Below are 22,257 nucleotides of genomic sequence, written 5' to 3'. Positions count from 1 at the left end.
ACGAGATTTTGAGGATTCATCTCTGTATTCACCTTGCGCCATACCATACGCCTCCCATTGGACTCGATAAAATTAAATTTATTTTCGTCCGAAAATATGACCCTATTCCAGAAAGAAGCCTGATCCCTTATCTTTATACTCTTTTTCAAACTTTAGTCTCTTTATACGATTTGTCTTGTTCACCCAGAACATTTTCCTGGCTATCCGACCATGATACCCTGCAAATATTCCGCACTGTACTGGCTGATACTTTAACACCGCGTGTTTCCAGATCCGTTGCCAATTGCACAGCACTACTTTTTGGAACCTTTTTTCTTTCCCTAATAATGTAACGTTTAACTTGTTCACTCAACACTCTTGGTCTTCGAGTTCTTTTTTTATTATTTTTTTTATGGTTTCGCACAGTGATAGAAACATTATACATCGCAATTATTGTTTGTACTGTTGAACAAGGCCTGTCTGCAAGGTTTGCCAGGGGCGGATCCAGGACGGACTTCTGGGGGGGGCGGTCGGCGGTAATACTGCTACTTTTAAGAGCTCCAAACTTGTTATGGATGGGTTTATTTATGTATAAAATAAGAGTTTCCTCTTGTGGGGGGGGGGCGATTGCCCCCTCTGGACCCGCCCCTGACTCTATAATACCTTGAAACAGCTTCGCACACCTCCCCAATCCCCAGACATGAACCTCATAGAACATCTATGATCTGTTCTGGAGACAAGAATCAGAAGGCACAGCTTGTCTACTAAAGAAGGCCTAAGAAAAGCTATTCAAGAAGAATGGGACATAATCAGTCCCGAAGCTACAGAACTACGAACTACTACAGGTGAAATCAATGCCACGAAGATTACAGACAATCATTAACGCACAGGGTAATCCCACAAAATATTAAATAACGTAATATACTTTATAAGCATTAATTCAAGCATAAGTGTACGGTGACTTTTTGCGTTTACAAAAAAGGAATTCTCTCTTTTCTTCTGAACAAAACAGTGATTGTGTTTGTTTGGCCTTTCTCTTGTATATAGAAATAAAATGTATGAATGTGTAGTCTTAATTCTGGTTATATATATATTTTTCCACCTCCCGTTCTCATGCTAGCTGTTTTCAATATAAACTATGCACGGTGTACGAACACTTTCTGCGCTCACTGTAGGTATGTTGACAATTTGTTATATTAGAATATTTGTTGAGATTTATTTTCCTTCACTGCCTTTCGCCTGATTAAAAAGTAGTTTGCAGTGCTTTGGAGCAGCTGCAGGTGGGAACGCGATAATGTTTGAGACATACCGGCGACTTTTTTGTGTGTGAAAATAAGACCTTTCTCATAAAGTAGTAAATAACTGCAGTAGCAATTGTCTACGTAAATGATAAAGACATATCCAACTACAAGAAATTAATACAGTATATATAGCCTATTCATTATTGTGTTTCTCTTTTAACAGCTATTAGCTAAGGATGGATAATTCCAGAATTTTTACTTTCCGGAATCCGGAAAGTAAAATCGGAAAAATTCCGGATCTCGGAAAAATTCCGGATTTTTTCTGAATTCCGGAATTTTTCCGAAATCCGGAATTTTTCCGAATTCCGGAATTTTTCTAAATTACGGATTTTTTCCGAATGTCGGAATTTTTCCGAAATCCGGAATTTTTCTGAATTCCGGAATTTTTCTGAATTCCGGAATTTTTCTGAATTCCGGAATTTTTCCGAATTCCGGAATTTTTCTAAATTCCGGATTTTTTCCGAATGTCGAAATTTTTCCGAAATCCGGAATTTTTCCGAATTCCGGAATTTTTCCGAAATCCGGAATTTTTCTGAATTCCGGAATTTTTCCGAATTCCGGAATTTTTCCGAATTCCGGAATTTTTCTGAATTCCGGATTTTTTCCGAATTCCGGAATTTTTCCGAAATCCGGAATTTTTCCGTATTCCGGAAAGTAAATTTTCCGATTCCGGAAAACAAAATTTCCGGAATCCGGATTCCGGAAAATTTTGGCCATCCCTAATATATATATATATATATATATATATATATATATATATATATATATGCGTGTGTGTGTGTGTGTGTGTGTGTGTGGTTGTTGTAATAAAGAGCAGCGTATGGAAATATTTAAGTCTGATTCTGTTTTTAAAGGGGAATTAAGTGACACACAAAATATCTCGATTGAATGCGTGTCATGTGTTTTGAACGATATAATTAAAGACAAAATTTTACAAGCAGTTTTTGTTTCAGCATATGCTTCTTGTGAAGCGCAGATAATTGCGATAATCCATCTTCCCCACCCGATCACTCCAATTATAGATAATCTTAATTCGCCATAATGCCATTTAATTGCTTTGAGTCACATACGTCAATTTCATTATGAAAATTGAGATCCGGATCGGATAAGTGCTCTCGATGAACTAGAATTGCATTAAATTTATGTGAATTCGTCTTCTTGTATTTCTGTAGTAAAATATTTGTCTAATCTGTTTCATTTTACTATTATTATTATTATCATTATTATCGTTATTATTATTAGTAGTAGTAGTAGAACATTGGGCCTACCCTCTTGAAACTATCACCCTTCGCCACTGAGTATAACCCATCAACCACATTGGTTATAATTATATCTCGCAATAAACTAGGAATTTAGGAGATGATTTAAAGTATTATTTGATATGTAATTGGAAGATCAACTCTTGCTGCTCACCGTACAATCCTACTCACTGCTACATATTTATATTTATTTCAATACTAGCAGCGTTCACCCCGCTTCGCTGCGGTCACCCCGGAACGCAATAAACTTTGTTACTTAGATAATTTTTACTTTTTCGCTTTCAAGTGATATGATAAAAACCATAGAAGATTGCACTAATGTTAACATTATATCGCCTGTCATTTATGTTAACCCGCCCCGCTTCGCTGCGGTCACCCCAACCCGCCCCGCTTCGCTGCGGTCATCCCGGAACGCAATAAACTTTGTTACTTAGATAATTTTTACTTTTTCGCTTTCAAGTGATTTATAGCGCCTGTCAGTTATGTTAACCCGCCGAGTCACAGGGTCATGCGGGTTGCATATAAATACGTTTATTTTTATACCTATGATGAACTAATAACAAAGGATTTGTACGTATGGACACCTGAATGGTCAATTATCTCAAGACACTGGTAATTGAAAATTAAAGTGATATGATAAAAAACATCTAGGGTCCACATCCTAACAACCCCCCAAAAATGAAAGAAATCGGTTCAGCCGTATTAGCGTGATGAGCGGACAAAGGATTTTTTGTACGTATTGACACCTGATTGGTCAATTATCTCAAGACACTGGTAATTGAAAATTAAAGTGATATGATAAAAACCATCTAGGGTCCAAATCCTAACAACCCCCCAAAAATGAAAGAAATCGGTTCAGCCGTATTAGCGTGATGAGCGGACAAAGGATTTTGTGCGTTCTCTTTTATATATATAGATAGATTAAGGAGTTGCTTTGCTTACTATTATTGTCTCATAAAAATAGGGAAAGAATGAATATTTAACATAAAAGAAAGTAACCAAAATAAAAGAAAATTTATATTTATTACACTGTTACCTGACAATTAACGCATAATTTGTTTGCATGGTAATACTTACTTTAGAGCAAAGGAAGTTTAATAAATAAGAAACAAGAAGAAGCTCCTAAAATACTAGACAATTCATCACGAGATATGTGCAGTGTGGAAAACGTTAAACAAGTTTTGTGTAGATTTCTTTAAGTACTACAACATCTAGTTTTATATTATATTAATGCCAAAAAATATATTAGCGTCGTTGGTTCTCGTAATACAAGTACGTTCAAATTCTTTACCGGTGAGTAACGTACCCGAAATGGCTGAAACGTCAGGCCGGTAGCAAGCCCAAAAATGTAGGAGAGCTCGGCTGAAATTAGGGAGGGCCATATCCTACCATATTATAGCTCATCACCATAATATAGTTCATTTGCAAGCCTACCGTGAAAATTTTAGGGGGGTAGCAAAAATTTAGGGGGCCCGGCTCCCCTAAACCCCCTGGATACGGGCCTGTGAAACGTTCCCACGTTAAACCAGGATACTGATCCGTTGAATAAGGAATGTTTAGATCGTATATCTCCCGATATAAGTGATATACGATGACCTATTTTATTGATAAGATTAGCTCCTTCTTTTACCCCAAGTACCATTTGACTCTATGGCAATCGGAACAAACCAATATTTATCAAGATCAATATAATTATTTCTTTTGTCCGTCTCTTTATGAGCTGCTATGAGACCTATGCGTGATGACAAAGGTGAAAGATTGGAGGAGCATAAATATCTGTGCAGGCAGAGTCCCAAATTCCGTCTGGTCTTTTTCTGTCTGAACGACTGCATCCGTTTGGTTCTCGTACTGATGGGACACCTGCAGATGTGAGAGCTCTTAAAATGACATCGTTGACGCTGGAGTGCCGTGATTGTCTACTTGCGCTGCTCTTCCATGATAAACCGTGTAAGCTTCTCTTATCGACGAGAGCATTACAAGCACGACATTGGTGCGTTTCGCAAATATCCGCTCTTAACCGCAGAGCTGAAACTACACAAAAACTTTCATTGCTTAGATGTAGACCAACAGAAGATGACGGTAGAGCATGAAGCCATGCATCGTTTTCCGGGAACGAAACAGAGAGGAATCTTGCCTTTCCTTTCATCTTATGAGTTGAAAGTAATAATGAAGAAACATGATGTTTTACTATGTGTTCGTCCCTGGTTGATTTCTTTTTTCGTTAGCCAGAGGAGCAGACCTCATTAAAGTGACCAATTGACGATGCAATCCTGCACGATGCAGTTCCATTTTTAAAACAGTGTTACTTATATTTAACATTGTGCAGTTCAGGTATAATATAAGAGTCTGTCACAAAAATGTATACACTCTTTGTCATCCTGTACCGGGATACTGGCATTGACAATTGTCCTGAAATTTAAGTATGTTGTGTGGTTTTTCATCCAACAGATGTTGGCGTTGTCAATTGTTTTCAGTTAAAATTATGTTGTAGTACATTTTTTCGCTCAGCAGATGTCGGTACTGCCAGCACGGTTATAATAAGAAAATTCCAGGTGCAGGCTTGACATTGGATTGGACGACGAAGGCCCATTGAGTTCCCTCTCGGTTTGCCAGATTTTACCTCCGTGGACTTCTTCTAGTGGAGAACTGTAAAAGATGGGGAAAAGTGTACCGAAAAAAGCACGCTCAAGAACCTTTACCAGAAGATTACAGAGGCATGTGCACAGATCTCTATTGATACATTGAATGCTGTAGCTGCAATGACCGCTCGTCGTTCTATTAGGTGTTTGGTCGACAATGGACAGCATTTTGATCATTTAGTGTAAACATATGTTCACTGGAAGGTTTGTAACACATGTTGGAATAATAATTAAATGTAATTAAGAAATATGATATATAGCTTCTTCATAAATAGTGTATACATTTTCATGGCGAACTCTGTATATGTCTTTTATTATTTTCTGCCCCTATGAAGACTCATTCATTTTTTCGATATTATCGTAACACCAGATATGTCACCAGAAGTGTCACTGTGTTGTAACCAAATAATTCTGATAAGAATTGTAAAATTCTGTGCTAATGCGCAACGACAGTGAAACTCCATCCTTTCTTGTAAGCAATGTTTTTAATTCACAATATTAGGAAAATATAAGTTAAGATAATATGTATCTTTGATCTTTACATGCGTCTTGATATCTATACCTCAGAAAAGCGACCATCATTTGCAATTAAATTAATAATTGTAATGCAAATGCAATTTTCATTTTAGTATTACGCTTATTTTTTAGTATGTATTACGACTTCAATATGTAAATATTACGATTATTTTTTAAGAGAAAAAGAGTCAATTCTTTACGTTTATCTGTAGTGGGTGTAGTTACTTGTTGTTTTGAGAAAAACATTAGAACATTCATGCTTCTTGTTGTGTCTTTGTATGTCATGTTATGTAAAGGCCTAACAAAGGCATGTAAATGGCATGTTATGTAAATGTATGTAAACGAAGCCTGACTGTAATGCTCAACAGGTACGTATATGCTGAATAAATATGTAACAATGTAGTGGTTGGGATAAATCCTAAAACCAAATGTGCTCAAATAACGGTATGAAATATATTGAGTATCGAATAAGACATGTACGCTCCAATGATAATAATAATAATGGGGGAACACGTTATTACTTATTTATTTCTTGTTTGAAAAGGTGTTTTGTGCGGGTGACAAATATATAAAACATATGAAACACTATTAATTGAAAAATGGTTCAGCAGTATTTCTTGAAATGTATCAGAATCGATGAAGAACCATTAAAATTTTGCGGGACGCTATCAGATATAATGTGTAAGTTTATCGATCATCAACCTTTATTTTGAGTACTTGCAATATATATATATATATATATATATATATATATATATATAAGAGAGAATTGAATTTTATGCACACAATGAACCTCTACACCTAACACAATTTTGTTTTTATTTTGGTTTGTAATTATAAAATTGATTTGTGTACTATTAACTTTATTTATATGCTTTAACAGCATCTATTGTCTTACAGACCATGCAATATTTTGATGGAGAAGTGTCTGATAAACTCTAAGCCTATAGATTGCTGTTCTTACGTTGATATCTACGAGAGACAAGATGATAAATGCTACATGTTTAATTCAAAATTGACCAGGTATCTAAACCAAACAGCCTAATGTGGTGTACTTTTCTTTTGGGGTGAGATATTTAACTTTGTTAGCCATAACGTCATTAGCAAATGTAATTGAAATATCTTAGTAAGAGCATTGGCTAACCAAAATGCCTGTCACTACTAAATAAGATACACCTTTAATTATTATGGAAACAAATTTAAATGATGTTAAAAGGGTTGCTAGTACATTTAAAATGATTTATTGAAAAATGATGACAAATTAAATGTGGTTACAAAATTAATAACTAATTAAAAAGTGAAAGCAAGTTAATTGAATATTTATGAATTAGATGGGAGACATTTCCTATTACATGGTGAGAATTCTGAACATTTCCTATTGAAAATTACAATTCAACATTTATCCAAATTATAGGATAAGTAGAAGGATAGTCACTTACAATACTATTCGGCAGAAGAGACCAGAAGATCTAACCTTTGATGGGCAGGAGAGATTGATCTCTATGTTCCGAACGATGGAGACTTCTTCAAAACAACTGCCTTGCTTCTCCACTGTACCAACTGGGCCCCGAAGCAAATTTACGGCAGTCTTTTATATGAATCGTGTAACTGTTGTTAAATACCTCGTAACCTATTTCTGTTGTAACCCACTCACCTTCAGAAGTAACGTAGCCTGGAACAATATTTAGAATTTTACTGTTAGGTGGAGACTTCTGGTCTCTTCTAACTCAATGAGCATAGAGAAATAAATCAATCTCTGATTTTTCCACCTGTATGAAAAATATTTAAAATATATCACTTTTTTTACGACTGTGATTTTTTTACCACATTACCCCTCCTAGAGTAAATTCATCACACATTACTTTTCAATGTATGTTGTGATCACTAGTTTTTTTCGATTGTGTGCTGTTTTTTTCTTTTTTGTTTAAAGCAAAAATAGCGTTACTTTCACTGATTCCTAAAGGAGTCACTTATTATACACACAGAAAATAAAATTAAACACAAATTGATGCACTGTTCGTTTAATGCACATTTTTCTGTGAGAAAAGAAAAACACTGTTTACTAACCAGTCTCTTTGACTTTACTTTGGATAGGGTGTAAAGTTCGACGTATTTGATTATGAATGAGCCTTCTTCTTAAAAAAAAAAAAACACACACACAGCAAATTCATTTCGTGATTGAGTATCCCAGCGAGTGTTCACTTGGTAGATAAGGTTAAAGCACAAAGGGGGCGACAGTTCTAGTGGTCAGTTATCGAAGTCCACTCCATGTTATTCCGTCGTTTACTTTTGTCACTTATACTTATTAGTCACACTGATATATTAATCGTATTGTAAGAACATAGTCTCAACGAGTGTTTATAAGATGGGTCAGTGTTTTTAATCTTAAGATTGAAGTGTTATTAATATAACACATTTGCATGGCTTTGTATCCGAGCTACGAAGATCTTTGTCCTACATTTTCACGGGATGAAAACAATGGACTTAGAAGCTGTGAGATGCACTGCAAAGCATTGTAGAACCCGTAGTCTGTTAGCTGGCACTGCATCACGTCGTGAAGTACTTTGGGGAGCACACTTATAAGCCTAAGATATTTCCAGTTCAAAAGGCTTTAATTCAGTTTCCTGGAGATATTGAGGACAGTTGGAGAACCAAACTGGGTTTCAATATAGTATTGATATGCAGCTTTGGGTAGTAACTCCGATGATTGTAGGCAGGTCTCCATGGAACAGCACTGGATCAGCAGGATTCTCATAAGGTCGTCCTAGGATCAGCTTCTGGATGTCACTGGTAGAAGTCCTTCTGCTTGTGATTTGTGACGTATTTCGGGTGTCTTGGTAGTTAAGATAGGATGAAGGAGGTGTGTCATAAACGGTAAAGAAAGGGAGAAAAGGTTGTTTTTCTTCATGCCAGTTATAGTTAATTCATAGCATGATGATCCGTATTACCAATAGAAAAAGCTCCCACATAATCATATTACTGAGACAATAGTCAATTAAGTACGGATAAAATAATGATAATGATGTCTCAAAAGAGATTCCCTTTTACTGAGAGAATGAGGAGAAAATGAAACTATGTCGATAGTAATAAAATAAGTTTTCCCTTAATAATTTCCCATAAATGAATATATTAATAGACACATTCTATTCGAAACTATAAATATAAGGCATATTTTATTATGCGAAAGGAGCATCTGTCCATCAAAATATATACAAAGCATAAAATATTTTAACTTTAGTAAGGACACAGCTGACATAAGAGATTACAGTTATCAATATGCGGAAGTAGAAGATTGCTTGAAGAGTGGGTGGGCTACAGGTAAATACTTCGGTGAACAAGGGGGTGTGGGTTGGCGCGGAAGGTTTGTCATCTGTGAAATTGTTAAGATTTCGGAATTTTGCATAGGTGTTAAGGGAACAGTGGGTTCGCGTATAACACGTCTGTAAGTACGATAAATAATCCATCTTTTGCAGCAGAGTAGGCCTAGTGTTATTAATAATAGTAGTGTGAGAGGAGTAACGACAATTAGGGAAATGTCAAAATAGGAAAAGGCATAGGCGGGCTGGGGTAAGGAGAGGAAAATAGCCACCGTGTAGAGGCTGGAGAAAAAACATTAAGTGGAGTCGTGTAAAGGAATACTTTCCGGAACATTAGAAAAATGTCTCGGGGTTAGAGCTCTTATTTGCCGAAAGAGAATAATAATGCAAATAGTATTACAAATTGCTAATAATGTCTGTAACGAAGTTAGGGTAGTTTAAACAGGTATTACAAAATCGTGAGGGATCCATGTTGACCAAGAAAGGGTTTCAAACGTAGTATATATAGGTTGTATAGGGGAGATACGTTTACTGTAATTAAGAGGTAAGTTACTGAAGTTTAATTGAAAGTTAAAAGTACGATCTGGCGGGAGTGAAAATAAGTTATCATTGATAAGCAATGCATGATCTAATACGAGGTGTCTGGGGATTACGTTAGTCCTAACACATAATGTGGTTTGCTGTATAAGAATACCATTGTTAGATAGTAGTATATATTCACAAGGAAGTAATATCTTGATCGTAAAAGCTATATGTGTCTGGATTTCAGATCTAATACCGCTCGACGATAGAAAGTATAGGGGTAGGGTAGGATTTGTAAGAACGTAGAATGTATTAGAAATCTGTGTGATTGTAAATGGACGGTCTTCAGTACAAGAAAATTTTCATATATGCATATATAGTCCGGCAACTTTAGGATATCGAAGGTGATGGAGGCAAATAGAGGTCGATTTAGATTGGGGAGTTATGGTTAGAATTTTGCAGAAAAAATAGTTTGGGGAGTATGAGCACTGGATTAAATCATAGTCTGAAAGCGGGATTGTATGGGTTGAATTAAACAGAGCAAAATTTGATTTAATATTTAAGGTACAAGTTTCGTTACCAGTAGAAATAGGAAAGAAATGAATACGTTGCAATGAATAATAGATATTTAAGGGTAACACCGGTACTTGTATTGTTATGTAAGCCATAGTAGGAGTAAGTCTACAAGAAGCAATGTTCATGGAATAGGCCAACTGAGGAGTAAAAAGGGGATTAATATGAACGTTTTTGGTTAATAATCGCTTATTGAGTTTAAGAAAATCATCCTTCAAAGTGTTATAAGGAATTAAAGTACTTGAAATTCGATTAGGATTACACGCCGAATAGATATCATTAAAAATATTCATTTCCAAAATTTGGTGTAGTTTATTCAAGAGCATATGATCGAGGTTAAGAAGTAGCTGTATGAAAGATACTAAGAGCTTATGATCAGTCAAGAGAGAAGTTTGAATATTTTGTTCATCCTGTATTATACGAGAAAATGGTTGTTGAACGTCTTTGAAACTGTCCCTTGTTTCTGAAGCAAAACGAGAAAGAGAGATAGAAATGTTGCGTATCTCTGAGTGAACAGATAACTGTTTATGCTCTAAATCAATGATATGATTTTTCAATTCTTTTTCGTTCGTTGTAAATTGGCCTAATTGAGAATCAGTTGTAGTACCACCTATGAAATGCAATATATCTCCGATAAATGGGAGAAGCGCGCGTGTTGAGCGCGTATTCTGGGGAACAAAGCCGAATTTTGAATTATATGTGGTCCGAAGAAGATCCGAAGAAAAGTTATTTGAGGCAAGTAATATTTTCAAAAGTGGTAGGCAAAATTTCGTGTTATTGGTAGGAGAACAATCAAGATCAAGTTTATTTGTTTCTCTGGTTGGCAATTGGAAAGGACAAACCAGGAAGGAGAATGGGATTGCGGAAGGAATTTTGGAGAATTATGCTCCCACTGAAATAAGAACAGCGGATGGGTCAAGTTGTAGAGATGGGTAAGGAGATAAGAAGCCCTAAAAAGTTCCTCTGAAAATAAACACATTTGTAAAAAAAAATGTGTATCAACACGTTTTTATGCATCACATAAGTCTGTAGTACAATGAAATTTTCACTGAAAGGTATACGAAAATTAGTTACATTCTACAGTTGTTAAGAATAAAGTTAGTTGCCCTACTTGATGGAAACAATGATATTTGAACTGCATCAATATATTCAAGTGGCAAAGATTTAGTATTGAAATCTATTTTGAACGAAATAACTTTCACTTTTTCCGTATTTCAGTGTATTCAGCAAACAACTAAGGAATCCAGGTGTTTGGGCTTGGGGGAGGAAGGAATCCCCAGACCAGATGTTTTGACAACTCTTTCATTAAAAATGAAAAGAAAAATACTCGCTCGTGATTGGTTGGCAAATATGAAAGTTTTTTCGGGGTCTAAGCGCAGTGAGATACTTATTATCAGTAATGCAGGAGTGTTTACTGTAAACATTTAAGAGATGGATTGGTTAAAAATAAAAGATGTTTCCCCCTTATTAGTGTGCGTGTGAGATATGTATCCTGTGCAATGAAAGTCGTGAACCTGTTAAATGCAGTGGAAGATTGATTGTGATATGTCGAAAGTTCATTTTTTTAATCATGGAACGTGAGGCAAGGTCGTTAGTTCTATGAGTTAAAGTTTTTGGTGTATTAACGAGTGTTGTGCTTCCAGAAGTTCCTATATTTCGTTTCAAATCGTACGTCAGAAGCTACGTCAGGAAAATAGTGCTTTAATCTAGTCTTAGAGATTGGTTGTATCTTTCCATCCATTTCTACATTGTAGGAGTTGTTGTCAATCTTCGAAATTAGACGGAATGGACCTAAATAATCCTCTCTGAAAGCAGCTGGTTGATTTGGTTTGCGATATATATTTTTTACTAATACCATTTGGTTAGGTTGATACGTGGTTGGAACTTTGATTCAATTTTAGCCTTTAGATCGGTGAAAGCTTTATGTCTCTGGTAGTTGACTAATGATCGTAGCTCGTCTAGTTGTAACAGGCGATCATAATTATCTGTATCTTGAATGGGAAATCTTAATAAATTATCAATAATCAGTCGAGGTTGGACGCCATACACAAGCTCAAACGGACTAGAACAGAATTTAGTATTGGGAGTTTGATTCTCGGTGGCAGTGGCTTGGGGTAAAAATAGGTGCCAATCTTCCTTGTTGTTTCTTGAAAGGAATTTTAGCGCATTCTGAACTTGTTGTATTTTCTGTTCCACTCCACCTTGCGAAAAGTGGCCTAAAGGTAAGGAATATTTCACTGAAATGTTCATGGACTGCAGAAATTCTTTCGTCTTCGCACTTGTGTGATTACTCGATTTGTCAAGTAAAATTACCGAAGGTACCCCATATGGTATTATTATTTGTTCCATTAGGAAAGATATGAACGTGTCTGACGTCATATCTTTCACCGGGTGGGTTATGCAAAAGGATGATGCCATATCAACAGCAACATATATGTATTGATAGTCTACGGAAGTTGTTTTTGGAAATTTTCCACACGAATCAAGTACAAAGGTGTGAAAAAGACTTGTGGGTTGGTGAGTTTGGACGTGAAGATTATTCTGTTGGTAGCTTCTTTTGTTTTTGGCGTAATCTGGGCAGCTTCGTATCTTTTCATACAACCAATTTTTCATGATACGTATGAAGTATTTAGGTCTTAATATGTAGTATGTCTTTAGGTACCCTGGATGTGTTAATTGATTAGCATGTACCTCTTGAAAAACAGTGTTCCTTAACACTTGTGGTACGCATACTAACAATCTATGCATGCAAAGTGTTTATGACCTTTGAAAAATACGAATCTTGTCTTTGCAAACTAGCAATGTCTGTTTTGCTGTCCAATGCTAACAGACTTAAGGGGTGAACGTCAGGTTCAACGATTTCAAGATCTTCATCTTTAAAGGGTAGGGGGTTACGAGATAACAGCTCACTGATACTATTTTGAGAACTTTTTACATGTGCTATATAGAAGTTGAAAGAATTAATATACTCGAGCCAACGTATGTGCTTTGCTGAGAGGTTCTTTGTATTCTGGAGTGCCGATAACGATTTATTATCGGTTACTATAGTGAATTTAGCACCTAACAAGTATTTTCTTAATTTCACTAGCGAATAATATATGGCAAGTAACTCTTGACTGAAAATAGGAAGAGGTTTGACGCGGGTAGGGTGACGCGCGCTAATGTAGTGAACGGCATGCCAATCACTTTCATTTTCTCGTTTTTGCAGCAGAACGCTTCCGATTCCAATACTTGAAATGTCACACATGAGTAAATGTTATGTGTTTTCTGTAGAAAATATTGTTAAATCTGATTCTATTGTTAACAGTTCACGTGCAGTTTCGAATGCAGTAGTAGGCCTAGGGATTTCCAATATGACCTCTAGTTTAGCAGGATCCGGTCTGATCTGACCATTCGAGACCACATGTCTCAAAAATTTGGTAGAAGTAACACCGGATTCTGATTTTTCCAAATTAAAAATAACAGAGTGAGCTTCAGCTTTTTCTAATACTTGCTTTAAGGTATCAAGAAGCTCTTTAAAGGAATCAGAGTGAAGAAGAAAATCATCTACTTAGATTAAAAGACAATTTCGCGAGATGTCTTTGAAAATTTCTTTTAAAATTCGTTGCAAACTTATGGACGCATTTACATGGCCCTGGGGATAGCGTTTTAAGCGAAACTGAGCATGTGGCAAATCAATATCACGAAGCAAAAATTCTGTTGCATCTCTGTCTTTTTCGTCTAACTCGATTTGGAAAAGAGATGAAGACATATCAATTGAACACATGAACCTCGAGTTCGAAAGATGGTCTAAAACATCATTCATAGGAGTGATCGGTTCTGCTATAGATACACAGTGTTGTGACAATTTTCTCAAATCTAGGACTAGCCGTATATCATCCCTAGAATTCGGTTTTAACACAGCAATCGCGTTATTTCTATAAGGGCTATTGGCAGGTTCTAATATGCCTTGGTCGAGAAGCTCCAAGACCTTCTGTTTGACTTTCGGTCTAAGGCGGTGAGGCACCGTAAATGGTACAACCTGAAATGGGGAACGGTTTACTAAATCCAGTGAAGCAGAATAATTCGTGATTTTTGTAAAGTCTTCTTTACTCCATTTGAAAGCACATGCATGACTGAGTAAGATATCTAGTATTTGTTTTTGTTGATCGTCACTAAGTTTAGTATTTATTTTAAATTTGGTGGGGTCTACAAGGTGTTTGATTTTTCCGTACCTTTCTTTTTTCTGTGACTCTATTTGATCTGGAGTAAGATCATACAATTTAGTAACAATATTAACTTGTTGAGTTTGATATTCGCTATTGAAAGGAATGCCAGAGACAACAACAGTTCCCTTCTTAAAATGCTGGGCGTGGTCACTGGGGTTGACAAGGGGAATAGCGGGGAAAGCAGCGTCGACTACTGTGTGAACAGTGTAACACGATTTCATATTTTTGTGAATGGGAGAATTGAGGTAAAACTCTCTGACATCACCTTTCATAGGTAGACTTAGTTCAAGAATAGAAACGCTGTGAGGACGAACCGCTACTGGCCTGGCAACTTCGAAAAGGTAGTTGCGGGTGGCTGGAATGTTAGCGGAAACGAATTTAGAAACCGTAACCTGAATATTGTCATGGTGTTGCGAAGGTGGTTTTTTCCCAAAACGTTTCAAGATTAGCTCATTTTTAGTATAATCTAACTTAACAGAATGTTGGTTTAAGAACGGGTTCCCTATTATTATAGGCATTTGTGCTGATGGAGAAACACGAAAAAGTATGGTGAATTGTTTATCTCCTATAAAGATAGGAAGTGTAATAGCTTTGAGTACCGAACTGGCGTATTAGAAATTCCATGTAGAGTTGTGGATAAATTAAAACAATGGGAGTTTGGTAGCAAAGCTGATAAAGGTATTATATTACATTCTGCTCCCGTATCCAAGAAAAAATGATGTTGTTTCTCACCTATTATGCCTTTAATAAACGTTAACTGACGCTTCTTAATCAAGGAGGTTAAGAATCGATTAAGGGGGCGTAATCAATTACAATTCAACATTTATCCAAATTATAGGATAAGTAGAAGGATAGTCACTTACAATACTATTCAGCAGAAGAGACCAGAAGATCCAATCTTTGATGGGCAGGAGAGATTGATCTCTATGTTCCGAACGATGGAGACTTCTTCAAAACAACTGCCTTGCTTCTCCACTGTACCAACTGGGCCTCGAAGCAAATTTACGGCAGTCTTTTATATGAATCGTGTAACTATGGTTAAATTCCTCTTAACCTATTTCTGTTGTGACCCACTCACCTACAGAAGTCACGTAGCATAGAACAATATTTAGAATTTTACTGTTAGGTGGAGACTTCTGGTCTCTTCTAACTCAATGAGCATAGAGAAATAAATCAATCTCTGGTTTTCCACCTGTATGAAAATATTTAAAATATATCACCTTTTTTTCGACTGTGATTTTTTTACCACACTAAGAATAAAGTATAGTGGGTTTGTGGCCATTCTCAGAATTTTGGATTACAGTTATAATGTTGGAAACTATTATTTTCTGTAAGATACAAAAACATGTTTATCGTATCGCTTAGGTTCGAAAGTCTTTCTTCAGTTTCAGAAAAAAAATTTTCCTTGGCATAAGATGTTTTCCATTTTAGAACATACCTTCCTTAAATGAAGACTGTTTATTTCACCACATTTCTCAATCCTAATGTTTTTATTGAGTGGACTAGAGGGTACTACGAAGAGTGGGGGGTCCCGGGGTCGATCCCAGCCCCCGCCAAGTGAACTTTGTGGTGGACAAACACCGTATGCTTGTGTTTCCTCCCACTTTCTTCATTCTACCATTTTATTCATTTCTCATAATCACCGTCTCCTTTAGCCTAACCAGGATAATCGTGGGACGTAAAGCTAAAAGATTTTACGAAGAGTGGAAAAATGCGCTAAAAGAAATAGCCAGTCCATATATTGTTTTTCTGAAGTGTATATATGCAGCACAAGCTAACAATAAATTCATAGATTTTAGCACATATAAATCAGCCCGTTTGTTGTCAATGCAATTCTTTTATCATTTTTAAACAAATTCTAAAAAAAAGTAGAATGTGTTAAACTTGACGATCTTCATGGAACAGAATATATCAATTGTTGAAGGAGTGAAACTTGCAGGACAACTTCATACATCATTCATTTGGTTAGTCATCATGTCCATGTTCCCTTCCTGCCTTTCAGTCGAATGTGGTTGATTGGAGTATTGATAAATGATGAATAGTGGATTTCGTCTTATCTCAGAAATAGATATACTCTTATACAATCCCGTCGGAGTTTTCTGTGGGATATAAATATATAAACAATCATATGCATTATAAACTGTTAACAAATCCACACTGTTTCATTGGCATTTCAAAAACCATCTTATGTTCAGTATTATTATTCTAAGGTCATGTTTTTTTTCAATGATGATGTTGCTTTGGTGCTCCTCCTATTCTCTATGACAACTTTGGTTCCAAGCGCATCTATTCTTGAGGATCTATTTATGAGGTTACTGTGAAAGTAGGTTAGTTTTCCTCATAGACACCTTAATGTAGTTGCGCGATTCACACATATTTCACTTATAAAAGGAAGTCGGTTTATCATGGAAAATATTGGAAGACAGTTTATCATGGTTAATTACAGCTATTGCCCAAACTCTAGATTAAAACGAAAACCTATTGTTAGCAACATCGAAGCTCGTTACAGTGCATAAATGTGTAAAAGATAAGAAATTGATTCATATATAATTATAATATGGTGGCGATACTAAGAATGCTGAATCTAAAAGACATAGTATTAAGGGATGTCCCCTTTTGTTACAAAGTAAATTATCATGTGTCCACTTGTACAGGTTAACTATTTCAAAACTGCCAAGTGACACTTCGCTGTTAGGAACGGCATGTGAAAAACAAACCGCGAAGTTACGTTAATTGGATGGTATTGGAATGTTTCATGTATGAGTAGAATCTTACCTCTACTGAATGTCAATCAGGGAGTGGTTATATGTGTGGATCTCCTAAATACCCATGAAAAATAGGTAAAATCTCAATTATTTGATCAATATATCGTAGATGTAGTTAACTTACAAATTGAGAAGTAAAATTTTATTGGTTGCTAATCAATCAAGGACCCATACTTTTTGTCTGTTTGCCTGAAGTCGTGAAAAATCGATATTATCAACTAAACTTCTCAATATTCCTAAATTCTCACTATTCATCGCCGCGTTGAACCTCAGTATTCTCTGTACACCAGCAGGTCGTGTAATATGACTGTTGCTGTTTGTTCTAGTTGTAGCCAGGAAATTCATTTTACGGACCAGTTGTAACGTCCAAGCCCTGTTGCGTTAGTTCTAAGAAAGACAACTTTTCTTGGTCCATATAATGACCAGTTTTTCCAGAAGAGGAAAATATACGTGAAATTATTGTTTTAAAATGTCCATGCTCCTCATGTAAGACATTGCATTAGAGAGAGGCATTTCTTTTCTATGTGTTATCATATCTTCGAATGTTGGACACACGAAATTTGAAATAGGGACTTATCATTAAAAGTAATAAGAAGTATCTCTCAGAGTCTTTTTTATTTTTGATCTAGAACAGGAGAAAGAAAAGATTGAGAAATAATGGAGGGAATTACAATTAATAGTAATAAATTATCCATATATATTGTGTTTTTTTTTTTAAATTAGAGACTTAAAATTTGATATATGGACTTCTCATTCAAATTCATCAGACACGCATCTCGCCATTTTTATATTTGCCCTAGAAGGTAAATATAGGGTTGGCATAAAAGGCCAAGTTGTTTGTTGCAACCCTACAACTTGACACCAACAACTTGGCCTTTTATACCAACCCTACAGTAAAAAAGCAGGAAAAGAGCGTGAGAGGCTACATTTTTTAAAGGACGGCCATATGTTGAAATTCGTTAAGGTTAAAAACGTGAAATTCGCTTTTTAATTTTTTGTAGAAAATAATAAAAGACAGGTTTAAACGTTTAAGCATTTTGACACTTAAACTTTTTATTTCAAGTTATTAAAGACGTATTTGAGATATTTCTCTAACAAGGCAAGAATTGTTAGCTTCCTTACAGGCATTGAATCTACAAGAGATCTGGCAAATAGCAGACGTAATTTAGAAATACCAGACGTGAACAATCTCAATGAGTTGTTTCATTGTTTCAAAACTACATCGAGTTGTCTTTGTCTTGAAATCACTGTCTTAAAATCGAGTTATATTTCGTTAGATGATGGTAGCGTAGAGTCGTATTGATGGCTCACTGGTAAATTGTTAAACTCCAAATCGTAAGGTCGTGGGTTCGATTCGCATCTGGGTCAATTCTTCTTGAATGGAATTTTATATTCCGCAACGCATAAAAATTTATAAAATACTTACAATAAAATACACAAGTTGTATATATATATGTAATCATTGCAGAATATAAGTAATTATTACGTTTAAAACATAACGTCTGAGATAGGTGTTCACAGTACGTCGGTATTATGTATCTGAATGTTAAATACAATTGAAGAAATTCGTATAATAGTAATAAATGAGTTATGTAGTGTATTTACGAGTATTTGCAGCTGTTTGTCATATAGAGGTTACTTCTCAACATTCTTATTACAGTATCCCTGTACATTCTCATTGCATGTCTCAGTATTTATGTTCTTGAAAAATTATCCGAGGCATAAACAGAGGGTATAAACAGATAATTCGAAGTCGGAACGCTTGCAAGAAATTCCTCAACCCCAAAGGTCACGTAAGCAGACTGGAACTGTCCTTATGAAGCATGCCGCAGCGGAGAGTCTTTACTTAGATTTTAAATTCAATACCTGATATGCTTTTGCAACATGTAAATGGCAATGCCTTGGGTAGCTCTCTCTCTCTCTCTTTCTCTCTCGCTCGCTCGCTGTTATATATATATATATATATATATATATATATATATATATATATATATATATATATATATATATATATAATTCTGAAATGTCTAGAGCAATTTTAACCATATTTCTTACAGTCTAGAAAAGAGTACTGTCGGGATACATATCAAAAATACTAGGAAAGGATTGATATTAATATGGAGTTCATAGTTTCGAGGTCGCTTAGGTAAATACTTCTACTTTCAATTCCGCTTAAGTCCAATTAAGCTCCCATTAGCACCCAGGGTAGTTACGTGGGGACGTAAATATATCGAAATCAACCGATATTAGAGTCGAATCGTAAGTTTTTAGCGCCACTAACAGCGCCGTATTTCCCATTAGTCCAACTAGGCTCATGTCTAAAGGTCAACATATTTGAAGAGCGCCACGTTTAAAAATTAAATAATATTTTAATTTTCTAGTATGAAAAAAGTGAAAAAAATCAAGAGTAAATATACTATTTCATGAACAATCCTCTTTTACTATTCTAATATGTTTAATGATAGCGTAAGAAATCTAAAAATAATTCAGAACATATTTTCCATTTGTTATTTCTTGTTACGTAGTTGTAGCTCTAGTATCTAATGAGTGGTATTTAGCTGCAATAAATTGTTAAGGATGAAGAAATACGTAATTTTGGGGGGCGACGAGAGCAAAAATGAATAGGTATACCGAACCTTTAAATGCAGCAATTTTCGCTAAATTAATTGGTAGAAGTTTTAATCCCATTTAAGATCAAATTCAGTCCTAGAGGTGACAATATCCGTCCTAGCGGTGGCAACATCCTAGGAGAAATGAAAGGGGCTGATATCAAAATAATAAAAAAAGACCGATATTATCGTCGAATCCATAATTTGGGGGTTCACTTAGAAAAGAGTGACACTCCAGATGACATGCAAGTTAAGCCACCAAAAGCATCCTGAAGCGATGTGTGGAATTGTAACATGTAAAAGTAATTGAAAATTACCACAGTTAGTGTCGAATATATATCTTTTGGGGTCCCCAAGTTCATTGGGAGCAGTTCTGATGCTCTTTATTTTTAATATCAACTTCCAGTACGGGTAAGATCCTCTAGCACATCTAGTACAGAGAGTCAAAGGGAGTAACATATGGAATGATTCAAAACGACTGATATTAGTGTAGAGTCCGAGACAAGTAGCAACACCGCAGAACAAACATGTCAGCCGGATTTTTAATTTACACGAGCAGCATCGGAGGCGTTGCTCGCACAGTTCTAAATATTTAATGTTTCTGTATAAATGCATATTCCAGCGTAACTCAGGATTGTCTGGGGCAGCGTTTACCAAACGTGGGAGACATAATACTTTCAATCTAAAAAAAAAATATTGTGGTAGTATGATACCCCAAGTTATGGAAGTTAGGAGGTGTGGCATGTAAAACGACTGATCTCAGTGTGTTATCCATAATTATGTCGGTCGCTGAAATGAATAGTGATGATCCTAATGGCGTTTACATCCAAATTCATTTCCATCTTCACAGGATGAGGGCCTGGGAGAGCTGAAAATAAAATCTAAATATTATTGAAATATTTGTGGAATTCGTAGTTTTCGGGGTTGAGAAAGCGTTTCTAAATAACTTTGGAAGGTAATTTGTACCCACTTCAAAAGGGGATTTTTAATCATATCAATTTCTTACCGTGAGAAGAAATGACCATTTCAACTAGTATATGTTACCAAGCCAACCTTTGCAATACAGAAAAAAATATGTGGATGTATGTTTCGTCTTTTAAATGAAATAAGACGTTAAAATCAGAGATGGAGTGGGTGAATGGGTCGGTTGGTCAATGGGTGAAGTAGGTCAATATTTGTGAGTGGATTAGTGGTTCGTGGGTCAAAAGGATGTGGCCTGCTGCGAAACACCACTCACCGTGACTCACACTGATCTACCCACTCATTCTGTTTAGTGCATTGTAGACAGCATCTTCTAAACACTGGTGAGTTTTTCTACGTTTTATTTTCAAGACCTCAATTTTTCTTCTTTTGTTTCTAATTTAAGAAAAGTTCATACACTTTTGGATTTTGATCTTTGCAATTGTAATAGTTGCAATAGCAATAGCAATTGTAATAGTTGGATCTTGAAATGGAACCTGTGAGCTTTTAGAGCAGCTCACAGCTAGAAAGAATATTTTTGAATCACCTCTAATATATTAATTATTATATAAAAATTTGAAGGTAAGTATGTCTGTATGTCTTGAAGGTATGTATGATCATCATGGTCAAATAGCAAAGTCGAATGAAATGACGTTTGGTATATAATCAGGCCATAATCCCAACTGGGGAGTTATTATAAGCGTACCACTTTCATTATAATACAGGGATATGGGTCCGAATTTTTGCGAAAAATTTAGTATCTTACAAGCTGTTCAACTTAGAGAGATGCAATTCAGTATATAACTCTTTATTAAAAATAAACAGAACATGTCCTGACATTTTTTTAAAATTTTCTTTTATGCGTCAGACAGTTTCTACACATTGGAAATTGATATGATATTGTCTTGTAAAAATAATCGTAAACGACTGATATTAGTTGAGAAACAAGTTGATAAACAAAAACTACAGTTATTTACATTTTATATCCACTGGTTTCTATTATAATAACTGCTAAAGCTTGCGTTTAATATATTGAGCGTTTAAAGTATAATGCAATCAAGCTATAAAGTTGAGAAAAATGGCCATAAAATATGTACTCTAAGCTTAATTACATGGGCATTTTAAATTAGTACATCATGCGTGTTGCTTAATTTTGTGTAAATCTAGTTTTTTTTCTACGTTGGGCTACTTTACCTTAATTTGAGACTTTCAAATTTCATTATATTTTCTACTGAAATGTATCTTTAAGCCAGCAAAGAAGTATTTATATATGATAAATTTATATTCATCTTAATTTGGAAGATGACAAACACTTTGCCAATGTATATCGTAAAAGTTAGATCCTCCGCGGTACACCGGTATTGTAACAGAGTGGGGCTTGATCGATTGACCGTAGAAATTCAAACTCCGATAAGTGATAATTTCACAGTCTTGTTTTGTTACAAGTGTAACCTTTTTAGTCAATGGAGAGGACTACGTGGACAATGGGACAGACTTGATGACGATGGGTTTTGGTGGGCCGGAGTTGGTCACATTGGTTCAGAGTGGTTCATAGTAGGGGTGGATCAGAGTGAGTTACGGTGGATGGTGGGTCAGAGTGGGTGAATAG

At 35.6% G+C, this 22,257-nt stretch overlaps 1 protein-coding gene across 1 annotated transcript in view; it reads left to right on the top strand.

Moving 5' to 3' along the window:
- LOC145669677 (uncharacterized) overlaps positions 1–22,257 on the top strand; it is a 429,650-nt gene that overhangs the window by 338,609 nt on the left and 68,784 nt on the right. Inside the window, exon 10 of the mRNA XM_081737933.1 lies at positions 6,595–6,717. Coding sequence (XP_081594059.1) covers positions 6,595–6,717 — 123 coding nt within the window. The remainder of the gene's footprint in view (positions 1–6,594; positions 6,718–22,257) is intronic.

This window comes from Thermobia domestica, chromosome 14 (genome assembly GCF_964235325.1).
Source record: "Thermobia domestica chromosome 14, izTheDome1.hap1.1, whole genome shotgun sequence".
NCBI lineage: Eukaryota > Metazoa > Arthropoda > Insecta > Zygentoma > Lepismatidae > Thermobia > Thermobia domestica.
The sequence above is the reverse complement of the archived record's forward strand: the minus strand, read 5'-3'. Positions and strand labels throughout refer to the sequence as shown.